Genomic DNA, 17,210 nt, shown 5'->3' with positions numbered 1-17,210 from the left:
CGGGGAGGGGGAGGGAGACGGGGAGGGGGAGAGAGACGGGGAGGGAGACGGGGAGGGGGAGAGATACAGGGAGGGGGAGGGAGGGGGAGGGGGAGGGAGACAGGGAGGGGGAGAGAGACGCGGAGGGGAGGGAGGGGGAGGGGGAGGGGGGGAGGGAGTAAAAAGGTTGCCAAAATAATGAACCTGATAAATTGACTAACTAATTAAATCAATAACTAACTAATACATGCACATGCACACTCACACACACATACCCTCTCAGCCTTTGAGGCCATGGTGGCATAGTAGATGAGACAGAAGGCTCCGCCCAGTAGAACCAGGACCAGGAAGTGGAGCAGCCCTCGCAGGGAGTAGAGGTGTGCCCACTGACCCAACGTCCTCCTGGCCTCACGCTGCTGGAACCTCTCCTCTTCTAAGTATAACTGGGGAGGGAGGGGAGAGGGAGAGGGAGAGGGAGAGGGAATGGGAGAGGGAGAGGGAGTGGGAGAGGGAGTGGGAGAGGGAGTGGGAGTGGGAGAGGGAGGGGAGAGGGAGTGGGAGAGGGAGGGGGAGAAGGAGGGGGAGAAGGACAGGTAGAGGGAGGGAGAGGGAGAGAGAGGGGAGAGGGAGGGGGAGAGGGAGTGGGAGAGGGAGAGGGAGAGGGAGAGGGAGAGGGAGAGGGAGTGGGATAGGGAGGGGGAGAGAGAGTGGGAAAGGGAGAGGGAGAGGGAGAGGGAGAGGGAGGGGAGAGGGAGTGGGAGGGGAGAGGGAGTGGGAGAGGGAGGGAGGGAGGGAGGGAGGGAGGGAGGGAGGGAGGGAGGGAGGGAGGGAGGGAGGGAGGGCAAAGAGAAAGGAATAGAACAGAAAGGAGAACGAGTGTTAAATATAAAGGTAAAGAAGGAGAGAGAATGAAGAGGAAGAACCTTTGTAGGTATTGTAAATTAAAGAGTTGCCAGACCAGACCATTGCACAACAGAAAGAAAGAGATGGTCTGTGTGAACTCATTTTTTGAACGAGAGAGAGAGACAGAGGAACGGATGCAGAGCAATCATGATGGAGAGAGAGAGAGAGAGAGAGATGGGGAGAGAGACAGAGCGTAGTGGTAGACGGAGAGAGAGAGACAGAGCGTGGTGGTAGACGGAGAGAGAGAGACAGAGCGTGGTGGTAGACGGAGAGAGAGAGACAGAGCGTGGTGGTAGACGGAGAGAGAGAGAGAGGAACGGATGCAGAGCAATCATAATGGAGAGAGAGAGAGTTAGTTGAAAAGGGCAGACAGACTTCCACCCCTAACCTTCAGTTCGTTCCTGATGAAGCTGCGTTTGAGGTCGGCGACCTCGGGGTCCTGGATACAGAAGTCCCACCCACAGAACACCTTGTAGCTCATGTGGATGTTGTAGCGGTTGCCTAGCAACCATGTGTGCTTGTAGCCTACAACCGTCCTGTTTAAAAGAGGTGATTCATTGTTATTGTTTTTAAAGCAGATACTACAACTCTGGCCAGTAACTGTCGCTCCCTGTGTACACATCTTTAACAGCGTATCCTTAGCTACGTCCTAATAATCTCTCCTTGCTGAAGTGTGTACTCGTTCACTACGCACTACAAATGTAACAGCATTGGATTGGTTTAGGCATGCGCTAAAGCTGTGGTTCTCAAACGTTTTATAGTCCCGTATCCCTTCAAACATTCAACCTCCAGCTGTACCCCCTCTAGCACCAGGGTCAGCTGTACCCCCTCTAGCGCCAGGGTCAGCTGTACCCCCTCTAGCGCCAGGGTCAGCTGTACCCCCTCTAGCGCCAGGGTCAGCTGTACCCCCTCTAGCGCCAGGGTCAGCTGTACCCCCTCTAGCGCCAGGGTCAGCTGTACCCCCTCTAGCGCCAGGGTCAGCTGTACCCCCTCTAGCGCCAGGGTCAGCTGTACCCCCTCTAGCGCCAGGGTCAGCTGTACCCCCTCTAGCGCCAGGGTCAGCTGTACCCCCTCTAGCGCCAGGGTCAGCTGTACCCCCTCTAGCTCCAGGGTCAGCTGTACCCCCTCTAGCGCCAGGGTCAGCTGTACCCCCTCTAGCGCCAGGGTCAGCTGTACCCCCTCTAGCGCCAGGGTCAGCTGTACCCCCTCTAGCGCCAGGGTCAGCTGTACCCCCTCTAGCGCCAGGGTCAGCTGTACTCCCTCTAGCGCCAGGGTCAGCTGTACCCCCTCTAGCGCCAGGGTCAGCTGTACCCCCTCTAGCGCCAGGGTCAGCTGTACCCCCTCTAGCACCAGGGTCAGCTGTACCCCCTCTAGCACCAGGTCAGCGTACTCTCAAATGTTGTTTTTTGCCGTCATTGTAAGCCTGCCACACACGATACATTTATTAAACATGAGAATGAGTGTGAGTTTGTGTCACAACCTTGCTGGTGGGAAGTGACAAAGAGCTCTTATAGGACCAGGGCACAAATAATAATAATCAATACTGTTGCTCTTTATTTCACCATTTTACATATAAAACCTTATTTGTTCATCGAAGATGGTGAATAACTCACCACACGTTAATGAGAAGGATGTGATTGAAAGGATGCACATAACTCTGCAATGTTGTGTTGTATTGGAGAGAGTCTCAGTCTTAAATAATTTTCCACAGTCTGTGCCTGTATGTAGTTTTCATGCTAGTGAGGGCCGAGAATCCACTCTCACATAGGTACGTGGTTGCAAAGGGCATCAGTGTCTTTACAACGCAATTTTCCAAGGCAGGATACTCTGCAGCCCAATCCAGAAATCTGGCAGTGGCTTCTGATTAAATTCAATTTGCAATTTCGATGAGGCTGTTGTTCAGATATCGGTGGACTGGAGGCAGGGCATGAAAGGGATAAGGAATCCAGTTGTTTGTGTCGTCCGTTTCGGGAAAGTACTTGATTAATTGTGCACCCAACTCACTCAGGTGCTTCACTATATCATTTGACATTGTCCGTAAGCTTGAGTTCATTTACACACAAAAGAATCATACAATAATGGAAAGACCTGTGTGTTGTCCTTGTTAATGCAGACAGAGAAGAGCTCCAACTTCTTAATCATAGCCTCTATTTTGTCCCGCACATTGAATATAGTTGAGGAGAGTCCCTGTAATCCCAGATTCAGATCATTCAAGCGAGAAAAAACATCACCCAGATTAGGGCTGGGCGATATGGCCAAAATATAATATCATGGTATTTAAAATAAAATTGCCGGTATGACAGTATTTGATGGTATTTTATGTTTTTTAATAATAAAAGTTCTACATTTGTTTATGAGTAGTGCGTGACCCTCGGGTGGCAAAATATACATCTTTGTCCATTCTGATTCTTTTATACTGTTCAATTCAACTTCAACCCCCAAAAGTCATAGTTAATAATCATACATTTCTGCATTTGAGATCATTTCCACACTGCCACGTAGGGCTGCATCATATGAGCAAGTAATCTGGGCTTTATTTTTAACCAAATGTTGCAGTTTGACTTGCGATTTAGAGCAAAACACTTGGGTTAACTGTTGGAATCATGGGAATATAATGTCTATTCTAATTATATAGTTACAAACCAAACATTCAAATACTGTTATAGAAGTTAAAGTAAAAACCCAAACCGGTCCCTGCATCAATACCGGTAGAGAAGGTCAAGTAAAAACCCAAACCGGTCCCTGCATCAATACCGGTATATCACAAAAAACGGTCCGCCGCCCATCCCTGACCCAGATAGGTCAGTCGTGTGAGAAACAACATCACCCAGATAGGTCAGTCCTGTGAGAAACAACATCACCCAGATAGGTCAGTCGTGTGAGAAACAACATCACCCAGATAGGTCAGTCCTGTGAGAAACAACATCACCCAGATAGGTCAGTCCTGTGAGAAACAACATCACCCAGATAGGTCAGTCCTGTGAGAAACAACATCACCCAGATAGGTCAGTCCTGTGAGAAACAACATCACCCAGATAGGTCAGTCCTGTGAGAAACAACATCACCCAGATAGGTCAGTCCTGTGAGAAACAACATCACCCAGATCGGTCAGTCCTGTGAGAAACCACATCACCCAGATAGGTCAGTCCTGTGAGAAACAACATCACCCAGATAGGTCAGTCCTGTGAGAAACAACATCACCCAGATAGGTCAGTCCTGTGAGAAACAACATCACCCAGATAGGTCAGTCCTGTGAGAAACAACATCACCCAGATAGGTCAGTCCTGTGAGAAACAACATCACCCAGATAGGTCAGTCCTGTGAGAAACAACATCACCCAGATAGGTCAGTCCTGTGAGAAACAACATCACCCAGATAGGTCAGTCCTGTGAGAAACAACATCACCCAGATAGGTCAGTCCTGTGAGAAACAACATCACCCAGATAGGTCAGTCCTGTGAGAAACAACATCACCCAGATAGGTCAGTCCTGTGAGAAACAACATCACCCAGATAGGTCAGTCCTGTGAGAAACAACATCACCCAGATAGGTCAGTCCTGTGAGAAACAACATCACCCAGATAGGTCAGTCCTGTGAGAAACAACATCACCCAGATAGGTCAGTCCTGTGAGAAACAACATCACCCAGATAGGTCAGTCGTGTGAGAAACAACATCACCCAGATAGGTCAGTCCTGTGAGAAACAACATCACCCAGATAGGTCAGTCGTGTGAGAAACTCGTCATCATCAAGCGGTCAGACAAGTGACCATTATGGTCAGTAAAGGAAACTTTAAGCTCGTCTCTCAATTCATAAAAACATGTCAATACTTTGCCCCTTGATAACCAGGGCACTTCTGTATGTTGGAAAAGTGTTACATGGTCGCTGCCCATATTATTGCATAATGCAGAAAATACGAGAGGGGCCTTCAGGGGCCCTGCTTTAAGGATCTGCCCCTTTAAAAAAAAAAAAATCACTTAAAATGACATACCCAAATCTAACTGCCTGTAGCTCAGGACCTGAAGCAAGGATATGCTTATTATTGACACCATTTGAAAGGAAACACTTTGAGGTTTGTGGAAATGTGAAATGAATGTAGGAGAATATAACACATTAGTTCCGGTAAAAGATAATACAAAGAAGAAAAAAAAGAAAGGCCATAATGTATTATTCCAGCCCAGGTGCAATTTAGATGTTAGCCACTAGATGGCAGCAGTGTATGTGCAAAGTTTTAGACTGATCCATTGAACCATTGTATTTATGTTCAAAATGTTGTATCAAGACTGCCCAAATGTGCCTAATTGGAATATTAATAACTTTTCAAGTTCATAACTGTGCACTTTCTTCAAAAAATAGAGTGGTATTATTTCAATGTAATAGCCAGTGTAAATTGGACAGTGCAGTTAGATTAACAAGAATGTAAGCTTTCTGCCAATATCAGATGTTTCTTGATACTTACAACCTCATGCTAATCGCATTAGCGCACATTAGCTCAACCGTCCCGTGGGTGGGACACCGATCTGTAGAGATCCTTAAGAGGATTATTAATTAACAAAGGTACCCATTTTCATTGTAGTGTCCAAAACGTATTTCAAGCTGTCAGGCATTCCCTTGGCAGCAAGAAAGAGCCTCTCGGTGGATGCTGCAGTGGACCCAAGTAGCATCGGGAGCAACTGCCTGCACGCGCATTACCACTCCACTGTGTCTCCCTGTTATGGCTTTTGCGCCATCAGTACAATTACCAACATGAGCAGCAGCTACATTTGGCTACATACAGACCGTTAGTGGAATTACCGCGAGAGAGTAACGGTCGATGTGATTGGATGTTAATTATTTGGCTGCCTGTATTTGACATTGTGTTGTTATTTTGCTGAACACTGGATGGTTTAATTTAATTTTGGCAGTGAAACGAGGCTACTCTGGCGAGAGAAAAAAAGTTTGAAAATGGGAAGAAATCACTTCTTTGGGGGCGTACCCTCGACGGTGTTGGGCGTACCCCTGGGAATACCTGTGCTAAAGGGACAGTGTGTGTGTATGTCCTCACCAGGATAGTAAAACAAGGAACCTTTGGACAAGTGGGAACATTTAGCTAATTTAGATTTAGGGTTTAGGATTACAATTAGGGTTAGGGGTTAGGTTTAGGGTTAGGGGTTAGGTTTAGGGTTAGGGGTTAGGTTTAGGGTTAGGGGTTAGGGTTAGGGGTTAGGTTTAGGGTTAGGGGTTAGGTTTAGGGTTAGGGGTTAGGTTTAGGGTTAGGGGTTAGGTTTAGGGTTAGGGTCAGGGAAAATAGGATTTTGAATGGGAATCAATTGTTTGGTTCCCACAAGGATAGTAAAACAACATGTGTGTGTGTGTGTGTGTGTGTGTGTGTGTGTGTGTGTGTGTGTGTGTGTGTGTGTGTGTGTGTGTGTGTGTGTGTGTGTGTGTGTGTGTCTGACCTGCGGACCACCATGACCAGACTGAGGATGAGGACGGTGAGGGTTCCGAGGAGGAAGAGGAGGGGCGTGTTCAGACACAGCAGGTCTAGAGAACTACGTGCATAGAACCCATAGAATACTGGAGAACGTTCTAGAAAACCCTGGAGGAGGGAGGGAAGAGAGAAAGGAGGGTGATCAAGAGGAAGAGAGAGAGGAGAGAGAGGGAGAAAGAGGGTTAAATCACACACACTGTACTCCACACGAGGTTGGTGGCACTTTAATTGGGGAGGACAGGGCTTGTGGTAATGACTGGAGCGAAAGGTGGAATGGTATCAAATACATCAGACACATGGTTTCATGCCCTTCCATTTCCTCTGTTCCAGACATTACCATGAAAAAATACAAAAATACCCAAAAATCAAAATCTAATTTATTTGTCACATACACACGGTTAGCAGATGTTAGTGCGAGTGTAGCGAAATGCTTGAGCCATCCTCCCCTTAGCAGCCTCCACTGCTGTACACATATACACACACACACGTATACACACACACACACACACACACACACACACACACACACACAGACACACACACACACACACACACACGTACACACAGACAGACACACACACACACACACACACAAACACACACACACACACACACACACAGACACACAGACACACAGACACACACACACACACACGTACACACACACACACACGTACACACACACACACGTACACACACACGTACACACACACACACACACACACACACACACACACACACACACACACACACACACACACACACACACACACACTCACCGAACCAACGAAGAAGTCCAAAACCGAGTCATTGCCCTCAAACCTCAGTAGTCCTGCAACCACATCACAGAGCAACTTTCAACTAAGTATATGCCGTTTTCCCACAATGACGCATACATCCTGCACATTATAAGAATATATTACCCACACACCTCTGTCACCATCGCTGTCGTAGACTGCTGTGGGTATGAGTATAGTCCCTCCAATGACCAGACACAGGAGCAGGTTCAGGTAAAGCAAATATCTCAGGAAGACAAAATAAGCTTTCACACCTACACCGAATTTACCTGGAGGGGAGAGAGAGACAGGTGGTGGTGCACCAGGTATATATTACCCATATACACCAACACCATTCTACCTGGAGGGGAGAGAGAGACAGGTGGTGGTGCACCAGGTATATATTACCGATATACACCTACACCATTCTACCTGGAGGGGAGAGAGAGACAGGTGGTGGTGCACCAGGTATATATTACCCATATACACCTACACCATTCTACCTGGAGGGGAGAGAGAGACAGGTGGTGGTGCACCAGGTATATATTACCCATATACACCAACACCATTCTACCTGGAGGGGAGAGAGAGACAGGTGGTGGTGCACCAGGTATATATTACCCATATACACCAACACCATTCAGACACAGAACACCTGCTTTTTAACACACATAATTACCACGTTTGGGAAGGACAACTATTTCACTCATATTGTAAGTAATTATAGGTCCTATTTCATAGAAATGTGGAAACACTGGACAGTTACTTTAAGGCATGTAAATACTGAGGCACGTTCAGCATGGCACAACGTTTTGGAGTGTTCAGTTGCCAAAAGCTGTCCAACGTTGCATGTTAGTTCTACGTAACATATTTCTATCTGAACACTTCAAAACGTTGTGCCACAATATGAGTGAAATAGTTGTCCTTCCCAAACAAGGTAATTATGTGTGTTTAGAAGCAGATGTTCTGTGTCTGAATGGTGTGGGCGCATACTGGTCATAAAACAATTATTCATGCAAGTAGACCGCTGATTGGCCAGCTCATCGTCCTCAGGGAGATAACGTCATGTTTTATGAGGAAATAGCAAGCATTTTTTAAATGGTCTGTTTGATATACAAGTTTGAGGTGGGGTTGGGCAACACAAACGCGCACACACACACACACACGCACTCCCACTCTCAATCCCTCTCCCCTCTCCCTCTTCCTCTCCCTCTCCCTCTCCCTCTCCCTCTCCCTCTCACCTTCAATGGTGTGGAGGGTGCTGCTCCATGGCAAAAGCCTTGCCATTGCCTCGTCCACCTGCTCCCCGAGCCTCTTCCTGTTAATGCTCTGGTTCCGCTTCCATGACTCCCATCGGCCAACAGTGCGCGTCTGTAGGTGCCTCAGGTCCCTGATTGACAGATGACACACCTCTTTACCAGCAAGTAGTCTTTTCAATCTTATATCTTGTATCATTATACAGCTGTGTCACACACACCCATATCCACACACACCCATATCCACACACACCCATATCCACACACACCCATATCCACACACACCCATATCCACACACACCCATTTCCACACACACCCATATCCACACACACCCATATCCACACACACCCATATCCACACACACCCATATCCACACACACCCATATCCACACACACCCATATCCACACACACCCATATCCACACACACCCATATCCACACACACCCATATCCACACACACTCAACTCTCTCACTCTGCCTTATATGATAACATAAACACTGAAACAGAGAATGGCAAAGCAACTTGCAACACTGTCTCAGTGACCCTTATTCTTGCAACACTGTCTCCGTGACCCTTATTCTTGCAACACTGTCTCCGTGACCCTTATTCTTGCAACAGTTTGGTGAATATTTGTATGTGTGTGCGACACATCCTCTCGATCACTCACCTTGCCTCTCTCTTCCTCTGCATACACACCGGCAGGCTCCTGATCGGCTGGGTAGTGGCCTTGTCTCTGGCTTCTCCTACCAGTCCAGGGTACTTCTCTACTGGGTGCGATGTCTCTGTGGTCCCCCTGTCCTGGTGGTGATGGAGGGACCGTCGTCGGGCCAAAGAGCTGGGGAGCTGGTTGAAGATCTCAGTCTGGTAGTTATTAACACACAACTCGTCTGTCACAGTGGAGCTACAGCTCTCCTCTATTGGGGGGATGGAGAGAGGGATGGAGAGAGGGATAGAGAGGGGGATGGAGAGAGGGATGGAGAGAGGGATGGAGAGAGGGGTGGAGATGGATGGAGAGAGGGATGGAGCGAGATAGAGAGAGGGATGGAGAGAGGGATGGAGAGGGGGATAGAGAGGGGGATGGAGAGAGGGATGGAGAGAGGGATGGAGAGAGGGATGGAGAGGGATGAAGAGAGGAATGGAGAGGGATGGAGAGAGGGATGGATAGATGAATGGAGAGAGGGATGGAGAGAGATAGAGAGAGGGATGGAGAGAGAGAGGGATGGAGAGAGGGATGGAGAGAGTGATGGAGAGAGGGATGGAGAGAGGGATGGAGAGAGATAGAGAGAGGGATGGAGAGAGATAGAGAGAGGGATGGAGAGAGGGATGGATAGATGGATGGAGAGAGGGATGGAGAGAGGGATGGAGAGAGATGGAGAGAGGGATGGAGAGAGGGATGGAGAGAGGGATGGAGAGGGGGATGGAGAGAGGGATGGAGAGAGATAGAGAGAGGGATGGAGAGAGGGATGGATAGATGAATGGAGAGAGGGATGGAGAGGGATAGAGAGAGGGATGGAGAGAGGGATGGATAGATGAATCGAAAGAGGGATGGAGAGAGATAGAGAGAGGGATGGAGAGAGGGATGGATAGAGGGATGGAGAGAGATAGAGAGAGGGATGAGAGGGATGGAGAGAGGGATGGAGAGGGATAGAGAGAGGGATGTAGAGGGATAGAGAGAGGGATATAGAGGGGGATGGAGAGATGGATGGAGAGAGATATTTTATTTGTATTTATTTATTTCACCTTTATTTAACCAGGTAGGCCAGTTGAGAACAAGTTCTCATTTACAACTGCAACCTGGCCAAGATAAAGCAAAGCAGTACGACAAAAACAACAACACATGGAGTTACACATGGAATAAACAAACGTACAATCAATAATACAGTAGAAAATCTGTATACAGTGTGTGCAAATTAAGTAAGGAGGTAAGGTAATAAATAGGCCAATAGTGTCGAAGTAATTACAATTGAGCAATTAACACTGGAGTGATAGATGTGCAGATGAGGATGTGCAGGTAGAGATACTGGTGTGATAGATGTGCAGATGAGGATGTGCAGGTAGAAATACTGGTGTGATAGATGTGCAGATGAGGATGTGCAGGTAGAGATACTGGTGTGATAGATGTGCAGATGAGGATGTGCAAGTAGAGATACTGGTGTGATAGATGTGCAGATGAGGATGTGCAAGTAGAGATACTGGTGTGATAGATGTGCAGATGAGGATGTGCAAGTAGAAATACTGGTGTGATAGATGTGCAGATGAGGATGTGCAAGTAGAGATACTGGTGTGATAGATGTGCAGATGAGGATGTGCAAGTAGAGATACTGGTGTGATAGATGTGCAGATGAGGATGTGCAAGTAGAGATACTGGTGTGATAGATGTGCAGATGAGGATGTGCAGGTAGAGATACTGGTGTGATAGATGTGCAGATGAGGATGTGCAAGTAGAGATACTGGTGTGATAGATGTGCAGATGAGGATGTGCAAGTAGAGATACTGGTGTGATAGATGTGCAGATGAGGATGTGCAGGTAGAAATACTGGTGTGATAGATGTGCAGATGAGGATGTGCAAGTAGAGATACTGGTGTGATAGATGTGCAGATGAGGATGTGCAGGTAGAGATACTGGTGTGATAGATGTGCAGATGAGGATGTGCAAGTAGAGATACTGGTGTGATAGATGTGCAGATGAGGATGTGCAAGTAGAGATACTGGTGTGATAGATGTGCAGATGAGGATGTGCAGGTAGAAATACTGGTGTGATAGATGTGCAGATGAGGATGTGCAAGTAGAGATACTGGTGTGATAGATGTGCAGATGAGGATGTGCAGGTAGAAATACTGGTGTGATAGATGTGCAGATGAGGATGTGCAGGTAGAAATACTGGTGTGATAGATGTGCAGATGAGGATGTGCAAGTAGAAATACTGGTGTGATAGATGTGCAGATGAGGATGTGCAGGTAGAGATACTGGTGTGATAGATGTGCAGATGAGGATGTGCAGGTAGAAATACTGGTGTGATAGATGTGCAGATGAGGATGTGCAAGTAGAGATACTGGTGTGATAGATGTGCAGATGAGGATGTGCAGGTAGAGATGCTGGTGTGATAGATGTGCAGATGAGGATGTGCAAGTAGAAATACTGGTGTGATAGATGTGCAGATGAGGATGTGCAGGTAGAGATACTGGTGTGATAGATGTGCAGATGAGGATGTGCAGGTAGAAATACTGGTGTGATAGATGTGCAGATGAGGATGTGCAAGTAGAGATACTGGTGTGATAGATGTGCAGATGAGGATGTGCAGGTAGAGATGCTGGTGTGATAGATGTGCAGATGAGGATGTGCAAGTAGAAATACTGGAGTGATAGATGTGCAGATGAGGATGTGCAAGTAGAAATACTGGGGGGCAAAAGAGCAGAAAAAAACAAAAAACAAATATGGGATGAGGTAGTTGGATGGGCAATTTACAGATGGGCTATTTACAGATGGGCTGTGTACAGATGGGCTGTGTACAGCTACACCGATCGGTAAGCTGCTCTGACAGCCGATGCTTGAAGTTAGTGAGGGAGATATAAGTCTCCAACTTCAGTGATTTTTGCAGTTCGTTCCAGTCATTGGCAGCAGAGAACTGGAAGGAAAGGTGGCCAAAGGGGGTGTTGGCTTTGGGGGTGACCAGTGAGATATACCTGCTGGAGCGCGTGCTACAGGTGGGTGCTGCTTCAGTGACCAGTGAGCTGAGATAAGGCAGGGCTTTACCTAGCAAAGGCTTATAGATGACCTGGAGCCAGTGGGTTTGGCGACGAATATGTAGCGAGGACCAACCAACGAGAGCACACAGGTCGCAATGATGGGTAGTATATGGGGCTTTGTTGACAAAACGGGTGGCACTGTGATAGACTGCATCCAATTTGCTAAGTAGAGTGTTGGAGGCTATTTTGTAAATTACATGATGGATGAATGATGGATAGAGGGATGGAGAGAGGGAGGGAGAGAGGGAGGGAGGGAGAGAGGGAGAGAGGGAGAGAGGGAGAGAGAGAGGGAGGGAGAGAGTGAGACAGAATGAGCAGGGAGGGGTGGCTCATCGGTCTAAGGCACTTAGGGGAGGGTTTGGCCAGCCGGGATGTCCTTGTCCCATCGTGCTATAGCGACTCCTGTTGGCGGGCCGGGTGCTTGTCCCATCGCGCTATAGCGACTCCTGTTGGCGGGCCGGGTGCTTGTCCCATCGCGCTATAGCGACTCCTGTTGGCGGGCCGGGTGCTTGTCCCATCGCGCTATAGCGTCTCCTGTTGGCGGGCCGGGTGCTTGTCCCATCGCGCTATAGCGACTCCTGTTGGCGGGCCGGGTGCTTGTCCCATCACGCTATAGCGACTCCTGTTGGCGGGCCGGGTGCTCGCACGCTGACTGGGGTCGCCAGGTGTACCGTGTTTCTTACGACACATTGGTGCGGCTGGCTTCCGGGTTAAGGGAGCAGTGTGGCTTGGCAGGGTCGTGTTTCGGAGGACGCGTGGCTCTCAACCTTTGCCTCTCCCGAGTCTGTACGGGAGTTGCAGCAATGGGACAAGACTGTAACTACCAATTGGATACCATGAAAATGGGGAGAAAAAGGGGTAAAAGTAACCACAAATGTTATATAAATGAAACAGAATGAGCAAGGGGGAGAGAGACTCATCTATGGAAGGATGGAGCTACTCTGGTCCATGGAGGGGATAAGAGGTTGATGGATAGAGGGAGAAGGGAGGAGAGCATCTATGAAGGGATGAAGAGAGTGAGTGAGGGTGAAGTAAGAGGTAGAGAGAGAGGGATGGAGACGATCTCGCAGGTGAAGAAGCCAGATGTGGAGGACCTGGGCTGGTGTGGTTACATGTGGTCTGCGGTTGTGAGGCTGGTTGGAATGTACTGCCAAATTCTCTAAAATGATGTTGGAGGTGGCTTATGGTAGAGAAATTAACATTAAATTCTCTGGCAAAAGCTCTGTTGGACATTCCTGCAGTCAGCATGTCAATTGCACACTCCCTCAAAACTTGAGACATCTGTAGCATTGCGTTGTATGACAAAACTGCACATTTAGAGTGGCCTTTATTGACCCCAGCACAAGGTGCGCCTATGTAATGATCATGCTGTTTAATCAGCTTCTTGATATGTCAGACCTGTCAGGTGGATGGATTATCTTGGCAGAGGAGAAATGATCAATAACAGGGACATAAACACATTTGTGCACAACATTTTTGAGAAATACAATCTTTTATTTCAGCTCATGAAAAATGCGACCAACACTTAATTAACATGTTGCGTTTATATTTTTGTTCCATATATATTATATACAGTGCCTTGCGAAAGTATTCGGCCCCCTTGAACTTTGCGACCTTTTGCCACATTTCAGGCTTCAAACATAAAGATATAAAACTGTATTTTTTTGTGAAGAATCAACAACAAGTGGGACACAATCATGAAGTGGAACGACATTTATTGGATATTTCAAACTTTTTTAACAAATCAAAAACTGAAAAATTGGGTGTGAAAAATTATTCAGCCCCCTTGAGTTAATACTTTGTAGCGCCACCTTTTGCTGCGATTACAGCTGTAAGTCGCTTGGGGTATGTCTCTATCAGTTTTGCACATCGAGAGACTGACATTTTTTCCCATTCCTCCTTGCAAAACAGCTCGAGCTCAGTGAGGTTGGATGGAGAGCATTTGTGAACAGCAGTTTTCAGTTCTTTCCACAGATTCTCGATTGGATTCAAGTCTGGACTTTGACTTGGCCATTCTAACACCTGGATATGTTTATTTTTGAACCATTCCATTGTAGATTTTACTTTATGTTTTGGATCATTGTCTTGTTGGAAGACAAATCTCCGTCCCAGTCTCAGGTCTTTTGCAGACTCCATCAGGTTTTCTTCCAGAATGGTCCTGTATTTGGCTCCATCCATCTTCCCATAAATTTTAACCATCTTCCCTGTCCCTGCTGAAGAAAAGCAGGCCCAAACCATGATGCTGCCACCACCATGTTTGACAGTGGGGATGGTGTGTTCAGGTGTGTTGCTTTTACGCCAAACATAACGTTTTGCATTGTTGACAAAAAGTTCAATTTTGGTTTCATCTGACCAGAGCACCTTCTTCCACATGTTTGGTGTGTCTCCCAGGTGGCTTGTGGCAAACTTTAAACAACACTTTTTATGGATATCTTTAAGAAATGGCTTTCTTCTTGCCACTCTTCCATAAAGGCCAGATTTGTGCAATATACGACTGATTGTTGTCCTATGGACAGAGTCTCCCACCTCAGCTGTAGATCTCTGCAGTTCATCCAGAGTGATCATGGGCCTCTTGGCTGCATCTCTGATCAGTCTTCTCCTTGTATGAGCTGAAAGTTTAGAGGGACGGCCAGGTCTTGGTAGATTTGCAGTGGTCTGATACTCCTTCCATTTCAATATTATCGCTTGCACAGTGCTCCTTGGGATGTTTAAAGCTTGGGAAATATTTTTGTATCCAAATCCGGCTTTAAACTTCTTCACAACAGTATCTCGGACCTGCCTGGTGTGTTCCTTGTTCTTCATGATGCTCTCTGCGCTTTTAACGGACCTCTGAGACTATCACAGTGCAGGTGCATTTATACGGAGACTTGATTACACACAGGTGGATTGTATTTATCATCATTAGTCATTTAGGTCAACATTGGATCATTCAGAGATCCTCACTGAACTTCTGGAGAGAGTTTGCTGCACTGAAAGTAAAGGGGCTGAATAATTTTGCACGCTTAATTTTTCAGTTTTTGATTTGTTAAAAAAGTTTGAAATATCCAATAAATGTCGTTCCACTTCATGATTGTGTCCCACTTGTTGTTGATTCTTCACAAAAAAATACAGTTTTATATCTTTATGTTTGAAGCCTGAAATGTGGCAAAAGGTCGCAAAGTTCAAGGGGGCCGAATACTTTCGCAAGGGAGGGAGGGAGGTGCTGATGATTGTGTCCCACTTGTTGTTGATTCTTCACAAAAAAATACAGTTTTATATCTTTATGTTTGAAGCCTGAAATGTGGCAAAAGGTCGCAAAGTTCAAGGGGGCCGAATACTTTCGCAAGGCACTGTAACTATACGTATTACATTTTTCTGTTTCCACAAAGTCCTCCAACCAGGCGAGATGGTATAGGAAAAAAAGTAATGAATAAATAAAATGATGCAAGTGATATTATTTGATATAATTCAATTCTATATGCTAATTTCAGAGCTGATCTAAATAACCAACCAACAAAACATCAACTGACCTAACAAGAGGAAGTAGACAAGGTTCTCTCTCTCTCTCACACACACACACACACCCACACACACACCCCCCCCCCCACACACACACACACACACACACACACACGCATCTCTGAAAAGTGAAAGTTTAAAGCTGCATGCTCAACTGAAGTTAAACACCTAGATAGTTAGTTATATCAACTGAAGTTAACACCTAGATAGTTAGTTATATCAACTGAAGTTAACACCTAGATAGTTAGTTATATCAACTGAAGTTAACACCTAGATAGTTAGTTATATCAACTGAAGTTAAACACCTAGATAGTTAGTTATATCAACTGAAGTTAACACCTAGATAGTTAGTTATATCAACTGAAGTTAAACACCTAGATAGTTAGTTATATCAACTGAGGGGGTGTAACACATAAAAGATGGAAGTGGCCCACACACACACACACACACACACACACACACACACACACACACACACACACGTTTACCTGATACGAGCCTCATGAAGCCACCGCTGTTGCATTCTTTGTCCTCCATCTTTCTTCAAGGTCTTCTAGGTCTCTACTGTGTTCCTCTTCCTGATCTTACACACACATGCTCGCACACACACTCATATGCGCACACGCACATACAAAGTCACTAAACGCTGTACACACATTCACTCAAAGCTCCCTTCAAAACACACATTCACACACTTCCCACCCAATATCAGCCTCGCATCAGCCCCTCTCTGTTTCCTTCTCTCCCTCTCTCTCTCTGTGTCTCTGTCTCCCATCTACCTTAGATACGTCATCCTCCCCTATAAGTTGACTTGTTACTTCATGTTTTAGAGCTGATCTAAGACCTGTGGATGAGCTGCAGCTTCTGCCGACAGGTCTCAGGAAATCACATGACAGGAAACAGAGATGGGTGTTGCGTTATTGAGTCTGTTGTTGAGAACGAAGACACACACACGCATACACACAAATTCACCCATACACACATACACACTGCTAACAGGCCTGACTGGATGAGGTCGAAGAGGAGCGGAGTGGAGAGGGTCCAGAGCAAGTAAGATGGTCTGTGTGTGTGTGTGTGTGTGTGTGTGTGTGTGTGTGTGTGTGTGTGTGTGTGTGTGTGTGTGTGTGTGTATGTGTGTGTGTGTGTGAGAGAGTGTTGATGATGTGTTGTGCGGGGAGGCCAGAGGGAGGTGCTGATTTTGGAAGTGGGCTGCTCATTCGATTGTTACATGGAGCATAATCTTGGTTACCCAGAAGTCAAATTCACTCACTAAAGTTTGTCATTTCCTCCATGAGAATCTATCCAGGAGAGATTAGACCGAGCAGGACTTTTCTGAAAAGCTCCTTAAATACCAGCACCTCATATCAGGCCTGGACAGCCTGGGATGCAAATGCAAGTTGGTGATATTTGGTAGTCTCGCCACCTACATAGGATTACTGTATGAGGCCTTCAGATTGGTAGTCTCGGCCACCTACATAGGATTACTGTATGAGGCCTTCAGATTGGTAGTCTCGCCACCTACATAGGATTACTGTATGTGGCCTTCAGATTGGTAGTCTCGGCCACCTACATAGGATTACTG

The 17,210-nt window shown here is 46.7% G+C and overlaps 1 protein-coding gene across 4 annotated transcripts in view; it reads right to left on the bottom strand.

Annotated features, from left to right (window-relative positions):
- LOC139424345 (transmembrane channel-like protein 7) overlaps positions 1-16,467 on the bottom strand; it is a 21,501-nt gene extending 5,034 nt beyond the window's left edge. The window contains exons 1-8 of one of the 4 annotated variants that reach the window (XR_011635927.1): positions 16,117-16,401; positions 9,052-9,298; positions 8,368-8,516; positions 7,282-7,416; positions 7,130-7,182; positions 6,319-6,458; positions 1,271-1,418; positions 255-422 (exon numbers count right to left, since the gene is read on the bottom strand). Coding sequence is in view for 2 of the 4 variants with exons in the window: in XM_071176079.1 (XP_071032180.1) it covers positions 255-422; positions 1,271-1,418; positions 6,319-6,458; positions 7,130-7,182; positions 7,282-7,416; positions 8,368-8,516; positions 9,052-9,298; positions 16,117-16,165 (1,089 nt within the window). In the remaining 2 variants the exon portion in view is untranslated. Of the gene's footprint in view, positions 1-254; positions 423-1,270; positions 1,419-6,318; positions 6,459-7,129; positions 7,183-7,281; positions 7,417-8,367; positions 8,517-9,051; positions 9,299-16,116 lie in introns of all 4 variants that reach the window. The other 3 variants (XR_011635928.1, XM_071176079.1, XM_071176080.1) reach the window with 3 other exon arrangements.
- Between the last annotated feature and the right edge of the window lie 743 nt (positions 16,468-17,210).

The sequence above is a fragment of the Oncorhynchus clarkii genome, chromosome 13, assembly GCF_045791955.1.
Source record: "Oncorhynchus clarkii lewisi isolate Uvic-CL-2024 chromosome 13, UVic_Ocla_1.0, whole genome shotgun sequence".
NCBI lineage: Eukaryota > Metazoa > Chordata > Actinopteri > Salmoniformes > Salmonidae > Oncorhynchus > Oncorhynchus clarkii.
This window is presented reverse-complemented; position numbering and strand designations above follow the sequence as displayed.